General features: G+C 44.7%; 1 protein-coding gene across 3 annotated transcripts in view; it reads right to left on the reverse strand.

Moving 5' to 3' along the window:
- Window positions 1–1,531: 1,531 nt before the first annotated feature.
- Window positions 1,532–12,481, reverse strand: part of RASSF8 (Ras association domain family member 8) — a 70,195-nt gene continuing 59,245 nt past the window's right edge. For all 3 annotated transcript variants that reach the window (XM_041398700.1, XM_041398701.1, XM_041398702.1), the window contains 3 exons: window positions 5,733–6,622; window positions 3,672–3,816; window positions 1,532–2,551 (listed from right to left, as the gene is read on the reverse strand). In XM_041398700.1, the coding sequence (XP_041254634.1) occupies window positions 2,430–2,551; window positions 3,672–3,816; window positions 5,733–6,622 (1,157 nt within the window). In that variant the 3' untranslated portion in view covers window positions 1,532–2,429. The remainder of the gene's footprint in view (window positions 2,552–3,671; window positions 3,817–5,732; window positions 6,623–12,481) is intronic.

Raw genomic sequence — 12,481 nt, forward strand, 5'->3', positions numbered from 1 at the left:
TCAGGACAAGACTCTCCCCCCACCCCCATGCAGCATAATTTGGGCCAGACTTTGCAAGGTGCTGAGTGCCTCAGTTCTCTAACATCAAGAGGTGCTGAAGATGCAAGATATCCACTGGAAAGGGCCATTTTTTTTTTCCATTTCTGTAAATTGTACCCAGAATGTAAGGCATATATGCTTAAGTACCTTGGACAGATATTGTCCCCAAACTATGTATATTTTACTATAAATATATATATATATACATATATATATATCTCCCCATTCTTTTTTTTTTAATTACAAATTTATGGGCACAGTAAACATGAGCACAGAATTGTTATAAACTAACAGTGAAATGGGTGAGCACTGCAAAGGTTCCTCAGGTAGGAATATCTCATTTTCCAGTTTGCTCACAAGGGAAGATGAAAAAAAAAAAAAACAAACAAAAAAAACACCCCACAACAACAAAAAAAAACACACCCAAAAAAAAAAACTGATAAGTCAAACAGTAAAAATTCAGAGCCCATTTGGAAAGGTTGTTTATATATTCACAGCCTTATCTGTTACTGTAAGTCTAAATACAGCAGCATTTTTAGAATATATGATGCCATTAATAAGTGGAAAGGGAAAAAATGCATTAAACACTCAAGAATCCTTCATCTTCTGCTATATCTTCTAAAACTTCAATTTGTCAGGAAGCTCCTTTTTTAGAAAAGGAGACTTAAATTAACATTTATCTGCACATCAGTGAATCAACACAAGAGGATGCTAGGAGTTAAGTATTTTTCTATGGCTAAAAGCTGGAGTTTCCTAGCAGTGGGTAAAATCCTGACCCTGCCAAGGAGGGCATCAGGAGTCCAAGTCTTCAGCACTGGAGTGGGAGCACAGTGTCCCCCCTTGTGCCCACGGGATCTCCAAGGGGATGATGCTGTGAGTTGCTGTTAGAACCAGAAATCCGAACCAGGGAAGGCCCATCCCTTCCCTAACTCATCCATGAGGCCAGCCCCCAACATTTACAGTGTGTCCCACTGATGCCAGTACCTTTCTCCACAAACCTGGTGTCCCCTGCAGCAATCTCACTTCAAGGCCTGCAACCAATGAGCTATTTGGGAGCAGCTACTTTGTGCAGGAAACCCTTGTTGTCTAATTCTTTCTTAGCTTTGATTGCATTAGCACAACATCAAGATGTGATAATGTTCTCTTTTCATACACTTTGCGGAAAAATGACCACCAAATGTGTGAATTTTCTGCTTGGAAGCTACATATTACCTTTTACGTTCTCTAAGTGACTGTCTTTCAAAGGGACCAAATGTCTCCACCAGGGAGCTGAATGAAATCCTGGCCTCACTCCTGTCAATAGAACTCTGCTATTGACTTCTTGGGACTCTGCCAGGTTTATTCCCTTCACAAAACTTGAGAGGATTCTGGAAGGTTGGAAGTGGATACTCATTTGTGTTGTGTCTTTCTTCCCCTCCAACAGCAAGATTTGTAACAAAACAAGAACACTGTAATGGCTAGTGGAAAAAATGAAGTACAAAATTACACACAGTGAAAGCCTCCTACTCTCTTTTGGTAAGATATATGAAGACAACTTCTTATATTGTTCTTTTCTCAAAAGGCATATACAATGTGGCAAAATATTTAAAATATACATTCTATATAATAAAATATTGTCTAACTAGTGCATCCTCAACCATATGCTGGAAATATTTTTACCAAGCCGAGGTTTAAAAATCCATAAATCTTTTGAACACTAGGTGCTTCATTCAAGGCAGACACAACAGCAAGTAAATCCCACAAGCTCACTTTTCAAGCCGTAAAAGGTAGCAATGGATGGAACGTGACATATGATGACCCATGACAGAAATGAACAGTTAGTGGTGAGAAACCACTGTAATGGTTCAGCACCCCTCAGAACTCTGCATTGCAGGTTGTTATACTTGATCAGATGGGGGATGTTGGTACACACAAATTAAAGTCACCTCATCAGACTGACACACAGCCATATGTGATAATTCACAAGTTAAAAATAAAAATACAAAAGGTCAACATTCACAGGTCCATTGATTAAAGGGAATAAATTAAACCTCAGATAAGTTGCATACATAGTTTCCTTCACCCTCAGTCTTCCATTTATGACTATACAAGGAACAATACTTTCCCAAATACTTCTGAAGTGGCAAAAACAATGAAGGTTTTTGCACTCAAGCTGTGTTGACAGCAAGGTCATCCTTGCGAGTTATGAATCGAGACCGTTCCTCTCTATTTAGCATCAGTGCACAGGGTATGGCTCCAAGTGGTGTTGGAGGAAGAATAAAAAATAATATGGTGGAGTAACAAAAAAACAAAACAAGACGAACTTCTTCCATTTATCATTGGCTGATTAAAATAAAGTGTATCTTGTCCAGGGTACCTTGCTAGGTCCTCTCTAGAAGAGGTACATACTGTCATACATAAATGCCCTCTGGGTTAAAACCAGATGACAAGGGGTTCTGTAGGATCCGAAGGTTACTGGGGAGTTGCCTCGATGAGCCAGGGCGCTTCAGTGACCCAGACTGAAAGGCTGGCTCTGCGTGAGAAAAAGGGCAATTAGAAAAGTCATCAGCAGGGGTGCACCTCTCCTCCTCCTCCTGCTTAATGCAATACAGAAAAACTAATTCCACATGTAACAAACTACTGAAGTGCTTGGCTAGGAAGTGAGGAGATCTAAGGTTGCACACTTCCTACTCACTTCATAACAGAACAAAGCCCACACAAAAGAATTACCCTCCCACGAGAAACATGTACACAGACACACACACACTGATATGGTAATGTGCAGAAAGAGCTTGAACGTGTAATATGATGCAAAGCTTCAGCTTCCTTCCCATTTAAAAGTTCCTACAAGCACTGCATTTGAAGGCCTGGTTGTCTTTTCTTCTCTCCCCACCCCCTTGCCCTCACAGTGCCTTTTGGTTATAAAGTTTTCTGAGCAGAGGGACAGACCAGCACAGGAGAATGCCGAGACAAAGAGCCCCTTGGAAGGAGAGTGCTGGAAAAAAGCACACGACTGTGCTGGTGCTGCAGCTCTGATACACATTCAAAATGCTCCCATGGTTCTGCCCAGGAAATTCTGAATCCAGATGTGGACACATGCAGGCTGTGCTGACCTCACTGGGGGCAAAGTCAATTCGCACCTGCCATAATAGCCATCTGTGCAGGACTTCTGCATGGCTGGCAGCCCAGGTGGATCAGCTCCTATTTCCGTGCGGCTGCTGTCTGGGGTTTCTTGGATCAAGACACATTCCTTTTTCTGCTTTGACAACACCCCCACCAAAAGAAGAAGAACCCACACGAACAGCAATGTCAGATGTATGATCGCGTTCCATGCTGGCAGCCAGCCATGGTGGCCACTCTTGAAAGCTGCAGCCTTAATGCAATGCATTGCTGATGGGACAAATGCATGCCCGGGCACAGTGGGAGAGAAGTTCTCCACATACTGCTCTTTATTTAGAGCCTGCTAAACCCTTGGAATGAAAATAAGTACTCGACAATGCGTTCTCACTCTTGTAGTGTTTTGCTAATGTCTTCACTAAGGGAGCATTCACTTCACGTAGGACTGCCAGCATTAAAGTTAATGCTGGCAGTAAAGGCACTGCCCGCCCCTTCTCCCTCCTTCCCTCTCTCCCAAAGCATTCCGAGGGCTGCACCTCTCTCAAGCTCCACATGTGGGGCCTCCACCTCCACGGGGTCTGCTGGCAGCACTGTCACCTTGGTTCCCGTTTGCTGGATGAACTGCTGCAGGTTCACCTGGCGCAGCTCCTTGGTCAGTTGCTCCAGTTCTTGTTCCCTGTCCTGCCAGGAAACAGAAAACATCTGCTGAGCAAATAAAGCAGCATTTCATGACCACAGGTACAGCTGGGCAACTAATGCTTCTCCTCTTGACGAGAAAGCCTCCAAATTTTAAAGCTCAAATGCAAATTGATTAGTTGAAAGGTATTTTCATCTTTTAATTTAAAAAGCCAGTCAACACTTGCTAGCGCTTATGGAATCTATTAGGTTGGAAAAGACCTCTAAGATCATTAAGTCCAACCCATGACCCTAATTGGGTTTTTCTTAATGTATTTTATTTTTATATTCTTCTTGGATGACTAGCAGATGTTTCTCATAGCACCTGAGAAAAACTTTGGCACGTCAGCAGTGCCATAGTGTGAATGCTGAAAAAATAATCAACTGAGCAGCAGTCTGGCACCAAGTCTTACTTCTTCCTGAAGTGTCCAGCATGGCTTGGACAGCTCATTTAATTATTCTGATCTTAAATGGAGTAAAATTTTTTTTTCTTCTTGTTCTTTGCATTTTCTATTTAAACTTTTTTGGCCAGAACCTTCTCACTCTGCAAGGGTTCTGCGTAATGAAGCCCAAGCCTGGCTGGTTCCCCACTCCTTCAAAGCACACATGATCATTTAGGATCTTTTTCTGTACTTCTGTCATGCAAAACTTACAGCTCTGATAGATTATAACAGTCTTGTACTATTATTATTATTCCCACACACAGAGGTTGAGCTGCTTTAATCTTTAACTTCAGGTATGCAATAAAATATTTGTCTGTTTCCTCCCCCTCAAAGCTCCATAATGCAGAGCTCAGTTTATTTTCTTGTGGACTTCCAGATTTGTGCACCTTTAGGTTGAGAACAAGACTGGAAGACCTGAATTGAATGCGAACTTTCCCAAGAAAACAGACTATGAAAAGAACCAAGCCAGAAATATTTTGAACTCCAGCATAGCCTCAGGGAATGTGACTGAGGATAGATAAAACACATAAAGAGGACTTGAAGCTTTCCATCAGTGCAAATCCTTATGTGTAGCATGTCTGGAAACTTAGCATAGATAATCATGGCCAAACTGCTTACAGTTTTCACCCATGAAAAGATTACTTCCCTCCCCCCGCCCCCATCATCTAGGAAAACCAGCTCATACTGACATCATTCTAAGGCAGAAGTAAGGATACAAAATCCCTTTACATATTCACAGTGGAATTACCTTATTGCTGCTGCAATACTGACTGTGAATATACTAACAGTGAATCCTGGGAATCAGTAAGAACCGCAACTCCAACTGATGTGTGGTGCCTTGGGACCACCTTGCATGGCACAATCCCAGGAGCTCCAATACTTCCTCCACCTCATCCAGCTAGCAGTGGAGTTCCTTTATTCTTTCATGCTCTATCAAGTTCCAGGTGATATCATTAACTTTAGCAAGGAAACAGGGACTGGATTCTCTTTTGACACATGTGCCAGAAATGCCTGAGACATAGAGAAAATAAAATCCTGAACACCAGCCAGTCAGCCAGGAAAAGAGGGATGCTGTTCTTTATAACCAAAGCCCTGTAACGTTGCAGGTACTTTACTTTAGCTCTGTACCTTTCCAGGTGCTGCTTTTGGACAGTTCTTTGTAATTCATGTCTTTTCGTGGCAGACAAACCTAGCAAAGATCAGAAGTTTATCCTCAGAAAAGGCTGTGATGGTGCAAATTACTGCTTTTCTTCTCAGTTTGAGCAAGTTAAACACAGGTGAAATAAAAACTGTCTGCTCTCCAAAAAATCCCCACAAGCTGAAATGTGATTTGAAAATGAAAGCAACACATTTTGCCTTTTACCCCGATTCACTTTGGAAACTTATTTTGTGTTGTCTTTCATAGGCTTCAGATTTGTGTAAGAGAAATTAGTCACAGTCTTTGACTTTCTCTAGCTATGGATAAAATTACAGTCTTACCTGTAATCGCTTGGTAGCTTGGCCCAAAGACCTTTCTACTGCTTTAATGCCATTTTCCAATCTCAGACTCTGCTGGCCTTGAATATCAATTTCTCCCTTCACCTTCTCGATCTTTTCCTTGACCTCTTCTTCATTCACCTGGGACTCTTGAACTTCTCGCTGCAGCTTCTCTGCCTCAAGGCCACTCTCCATGTTGTGGATCTGAGACACATAGTCCTTGAGCTTACTCTCACACTCCAGGATCCTCTGCCTCATCTCCTGCAGCTGCTCCATCAGCTGCTTTTCATTCTCTTGTTCAATCTGCAGCTCGTTTTCCCAGAACTCTTCCTCCTCAATCTCCACTTCGTTCCGTTTAATCTTCTGCTCCAGTTTGAGGATTTCTTCTTCTAGGCTGGCATTATACTTTTGCTCCCAGTAGCGGATCTCAGCTTCGTTGGACTCCAGCTGCTTCTCGATGCACTGAAGCTTCTCTGTCTGGAGGTGGATCAGTTTCTTCAACTCGTCCACTGTTGTTTTACAGTTGTTGAGCACCTTTTGCTTGAACTCTGATTCCTTGCTCTTCCCGAAGATGTCCATTAGCCCCTTGGCGCCACCGGTGAAGGTGAGGGATTTCCTTTTTGGCTCCTTCCTCTTCATGGCCTTGTCCCCGGGCTGCCTCAGCTTGGCCAGGGGCGGCAAGCTCTGCCGGTACAGAGTCCTCTCAGGGATCCGCGCCACGCTGTCCGACGTGGGCCGCTCGCTCAGGGAGGGTCCGGTGCGCCGCAGGATCAGCTGCACGTCGCTGGCGTACTGTCCCCACTTGTTGAGGGACACGATGGGGTTCTCGTGCGGCGCCAGGTGCCGCTCCGTGTCCCGCCACTTCTCGATCAGCGTGTAGCGCCCGGTGCGCCCTGCAAGGGAGCACAGCGTCAGCGCGGCCGCGGGGGGGCGCCACCGCTCCGCCCGTGAGGGACGGCACCGGGACGCGGTGGGACAGCACCGGGACAAGGGGACACGGCAGGACAGGACGCTCCCGTCCCCCGCAGACTGTTGCAGCGCATCTGCCTCTGTCGCAGCACACGCTGCCCGCACATCACCTCTAAACCCTCTAAACCCTCCCCGCGCAGGGCGGGAGCGGCAGCAGTGAAGGACTGACACCGCGAGAACCGCGGAACTGCGCAATCCCGGGCTGCCAGCAGGCTGGGACGGACTGGGATTCATGGAATCGCATGTGGTTTGGGTTGGAATGGATCTAAAGATCAGCCAGTTCCATCCCCCTGCCATGACAGGGACACCTTCCACTATCCCAGCTTGTTCAGAGCCCCATCCATCCTGGCCTTGGACACTGCCAGTGACCCCAGGGGCAGCCACAGCTTCTCTGGAACAACCTGAGCCCGGGCCTCACCACCCTCACAGGGAACAATAAAGCAAGTGACCCGGCAGTGTTGGTAACCACGACATAAATATGAGAACCTCCAGGCCAAGAAAACAAGAACAGGAGTCCCAGAAATATCAAATGTGGAGGCAGTGTGTTTGCTGTTACACTTTCATCAATCAGAGGCAGCTGTTAATGACTGACAGAGCCTCAGCTCCCCTGGTCATGCCCTCCAGTTCATTCAGACACTGATCCAAGCTAGGGCATAGCCTCTGATGCCCATGGCAGTGCTGCTTATGTGACAAACCTTCACTGAGGAGAGCACAGGGACAAGAGCAGCAGAAGCTGCCTGAACTGTGAATGAGCAATCGGGCTCCCTGCCCAATGTCATCATGTGTAACAGCGGCTCCCACATGCCCACTGGGATCCCAGCCTTCAGAAAGAAGCTTGAGTCTTTCTGTAAATGCTGAGTTTTTCTAATCACTCCATTGACAATACAACTTATGTTCATGGCTTCATTTGGGTTCTTATCAAACACACTTAAATTCAGTTCACCAGTCTTCCTCCTCCAACACCACTTAAGGGATATTTTTCTAAGCACTCGCACTACTCTGAAATACAGCATGCTCCCTCTCCAAAAGAGTTTCCCCTGTCAAAGTAACTTCGCTTAAAAGCCACATTATTTACAAAAAGATGGGAAAGATCAACTGCTTTTAAAGCATTTCATGCTAATGAGTTTCTGAACAGCTCCACAATTGCCATTAACCTTAAAAACGTCATTAGCTACTTTAATGCATTACCTACATTAATTTTCACGAGAAATGATCATTCAAATAATTTATTTCAAGACATAAAAGCCTGAAATACCTGTCATATATCCAACTACAAAGGGGAGGAGTCATTATCAGCAGTAATGCATTTGATGTGTTCTCTTATGTTATACTACGTTCCCAATTATCACACTTTTCTCAAAAGGACAAAAATATCCTTATCTCAGGCTGGAGATCTACCCCTGACCTCCAGTTACAACACTCACATGGAGTCTTCACTTCAGATTTGTAAGAAACAAGCTGCACTGTGGTGCTTAACACACCATACACCCCTCTAAAATAAAGCACTGCCTTCTAAAGAGCTTCCCAAGCTACAGCCGCTGCATTGGAAATGTTCCTCTGTTCTCACTTTCTCATAATTCCTCTGTTCTCACTTTCTCATAATTAACTCCCAAAGCAACGACTAAGAACAAAAACTCTGCAGAGGCACCACCTGGAGAACAGGAGGTTGTGGCTCACGGCTCATCCCAGGGGGATTGCTGTCCCAGTCAGAAACCAAAATATCCATGTTCACTTCCAAGTTAGCAGTAAGGACTGAAAGATTTGGCTGATGGAAGTCAGGAAAACAAGGCAGGTGGCATGAGAACAGGAATCCACCACCTCAAATGCCATATAAATAAGTAACTCTAGGTAGGGTCTCGGGAAAAAAAAGTGGGAAAAAGTGGGGAAAAAACCCCAAACCTATCAGCATAACATGCTTGGCTAACAGTCTCAGAAAGAGATTTAAGGCTTATTCTAATAAAGTTCTTCAAAATCAAGTTTATAAAGGTATATGGTGTAAAGTGAGAGATTTTTGCTAACTCACAATATTGCTAGTTGATCCATGAAGATGTATAATTTGTAGTAGGCATGGGTATTGTTACAGGAAAAATAAACTGTTTGCCATAGCATATGGACAATAAATCCTGGAGTAGAAGAATTTAGTAAAAACACACCCCAGGACAAAGACTGCGCTGCACTGCTCTGTTTTGTTAATCTTAGAAATTTCCAGCTTGTAATCATGGTTGTGCTACTAATGTTCCTGTTATGTCAGAAACAATCAGGTTTAAAGTCCTGGAATTGCAAACAAGAGTAGGTACCACTAGGGGAGCGAGGAGAGTGCAGTTTCTATTTACTCTGCTATTAAATTCATTACTTAAAAGAAATGTAACAGGAGACGCAAAAAAAAAAAAAAAAGGAAAAGAAAGAAAAGGGGGAAAGGAGGATAAAACTCTAACAACCTTGACCAAAAGTGAATTAAAGAATTAAGCATAGACTTGCCAAGAACTATTTTCATCTTAGCTTAGGGTTCCAAATCAACACACAGCCCTAAATAATGAACTCGGCACTCAAGATCCACATAAAAGAAAGTGTTTTGTAGAAGTAATACTTGCACAGTTCAGCAACCAGACCTGGAGCTCAGGACTGCTCTAAAACAAAGCTGTTCTCTTCAGAGATCATTACCCAAGTCTAGTGCTCAGCCTGTGCATGACGCAGATTAACAATACCCAGACAACCACAACTGTGATGTTTGCCTGCATTAGAGGGGATTAATTCACAAATGAAAGGGTGAACGAGTTAATTTAGAACTAATGACAGAGTATTTCAGAACAGAGGCATCCCTGTAGCAAACTGCTGGTTTTGATGTGCAGCCACCTGCACTGACAAGGAGAAAGCAGCTTGCCTGGGTTGTTGATGAGGAACAGTTCAACACCTACATGCTGCTTCTTGCCCTGTGTGTTTGTCCACAAGCTTCTGCACACAAAAAACACCTGGCAGAACTCAGTCCAGCCTCATTCATGCAACCTTATTATTTTAAAAATTAAGTTAGAGTTGCATTCAGGTAACGGCCATGTATCAGCAATGCACAGCATTCCTCAAATGACAGTGTGTTTCTCCAGCTGAATATAATATTGAATCACACCCAGAACTTGGCAATGTCTCCATGGAAGGTTCAGTGACCAGTTCAGCAGTGAATCCCCCTAAAATTTCTGAAAGAAAATTTTGCTTTAACTGCAACTAGAACATATTAGACTTATTTTTTTTAAATACTTCTATCAAAACCTTGTATTGATGGGAATGGTAGAGAAAACCATCCAGACAGGCCCTAAAATAGCACAAATAGTGCTGTGTTCTGTAGTTTCCTCTTCAGAAAAGAGGAATTAAAGGGCTGGAAAAAGCACTGAACCTCTGCACCCCATTTCAGGTTCAGCCAGTTAATGGGCAGCAGGAGAAAGGTGGTTCTGCTCTGCTGAGACCGCCCCCCCCCGCCCCAGCAGGACTGCATCCAGCTTTGGGATCCCAGCACAGGAAGGAGTGGGAGCTGCTGGAGCCAGGCCAGTGCAGGGACACCAAGGGGATCAGAGGGATGGAGCAGTTCTGCTATGAGGAAAGGCTGAGGGAAGTCAGAGTGTTCAGCCTGGGTAGAAGAAGGCTTTGGGATGACCTCATTGTGGCCTTCCAGTGCCTGAAGGGAGCCCACAGGAAAGATGGGGAGAGATGCTTGACAAGGGACAGGACAAGAGGCAATGGCTTCACACTGACAGAGAAGGTTTAGATTGGGTATGAGGAATAAATTGTTCCCTGTCAGGGTGGTGAGGCCCTGGCACAGGTTGCCCAGAGAAGCTGTGACTGCCCCTGGATCCCTGGCAGTGTCCAAGTCCAGACAGGGCTCTGAGCAAGCTGGGATAGTGAAAGGTGTCCCTGCCCATGGCAGTGGGCTGGGATGGGATGATCTTTAGGATCCCTTCCAACCCAGGCCATTCTGTGATTACTACATGGTCCCCAGAATGGGGACCCTACATGTGCCATATGATACTGCCATCTTAAAACAATCCCCAAGAACTTGGATCTGTTTTGCAGACAGCAAATGACAAGCAGTAACAGAAAGAGACACATATTTACATCCCTAAAGCACACTGCACTAAGGGCATCTGCACTAAGGGCAGTGTCAAGGTTAATAGGTTAAGTTTCTACCTACAGCTCCCTAAGCACACAAACTTATCACAGGTTCTATTAATACAGGCACATCTTCAAAAGAATAATTTATTTCAAAATTGAGAAAGACATCAAGAAAGGAAATATACAGAATCCAGACTGCTGATGTTCTGACACCCTGCAAATAGTGGTCATGAGTGGTTTGAATCTGGATCTCCTATGACGTTGAACGGCAAACTGCATTCAGTGTTCTAGATCTGGCTCTGCTGCACAGCCAAACACATGCCATGTGCCCAGCCACTGTAGTCTTAGCTTGGGATTGATATCATTGATGTAATTTACTAGTTTAAACACAGATTCCATTATAATGAACAGTGATTAAACTAATGAAATATAGGTACACGGTAATGAACATTTTTTTAGACTCAAGAAGCAGATTTTTAAATTTTACTCCATGAAGGTAGTAGGACAACATTACTCACTTCAAGCTCCTCTATATGCTTTAGTATTTGCAGCTGACACAGTAGACAGAGCAACCATTGCTGCTGCCAAAAGTGAAAATGAAACTCCAAAGGAAAGCAGCAGTAGCAACACTCTTGGCAGGACTGTAACCTGGGAGGTCATCAATTCCCTTTTTCAGAACAGAAATTATTCACTCCATTAATCCCACCCAAAAGTCCATCATCCTCTACAAGCAAAGCCTTTCAGGCACTACATTTATTTTGCTATGCAGGTAGTATTGTACAACATGAAAAAAAAAACAACCCGTGTCTTATCTTTCCCATCAGGCTACAAATGTTTATGCCAAGCACCAAGCAAAATCCATCTTTCCATTAAGTGTCTCCCATGCTTCAGAGCCAGAACCTACAGCAGTGAGTCAGTGCAAGCAGGTGGTGACTCACTGCCCTGGTCACACATCATTTCAGGGAAAAGTGGTGGGATGAGCAGTCTTAAACATGAGGGTACCTGTCCTTCCCTAGAATAGGGGTTGAGGTTGGCAGGAGCAGGTCTTTGTCACCAGAGGTCACAGAATCATTTAGGCTGGAAAAGACTGCCAAGATCATTAAGCCCAAGCTGTGCCCAATGCCCACCTTGCCACCCAGCCCAGAGCACTAAGTGCCACATCCAGTCATTCCCTGGACCCCTCCAAGGATGGGGACTCCAAACCTGCCTGAGCAGTCCTTCCAATGCTTAACAACCCTTTCCATGAAGAAATCCCTGCTGATGTTCAACCTGAACCTTCCCTGGCACAGCTTGAGGCCATTCCCTCTTGTCCTGTCTGTTTTTCCCTGGGAGCAGAGCCCAACTTCCCCTGGCTGCCCCCTCCTGTCAGGGACCTGTGGAGAGCCAGAAGGTCCCCCCTGAACCTCCTTTTCTCCAGGCTGAGCCCCCCCAGCTCCATCAGCTGCTCCTCACAGGACTTGCTCCCAAACCCTTCAAAGCAGTCTTGCTTCCAGTTTCTCCTCTTTCCCCGAGACCACCAGGATGCACTCAGTGCCAGGGAAGTTCCTGGCAGACACATTCCTTAGCTCCCATTTTCCCCAGGGGTCCCATCACCTCTGCTGCACAGCAGCTGCGCCAAGAGTCTGCCCTGCAAAGTAGCACTCTGAACAGTCTTGGGGGAAAAAAAAAAGGGTAAAAAAGAAAAT

Source organism: Onychostruthus taczanowskii, unplaced genomic scaffold (assembly GCF_017590055.1).
Source record: "Onychostruthus taczanowskii isolate IOZ18803 unplaced genomic scaffold, ASM1759005v1 scaffold15, whole genome shotgun sequence".
In the NCBI taxonomy this organism is placed as follows: domain Eukaryota; kingdom Metazoa; phylum Chordata; class Aves; order Passeriformes; family Passeridae; genus Onychostruthus; species Onychostruthus taczanowskii.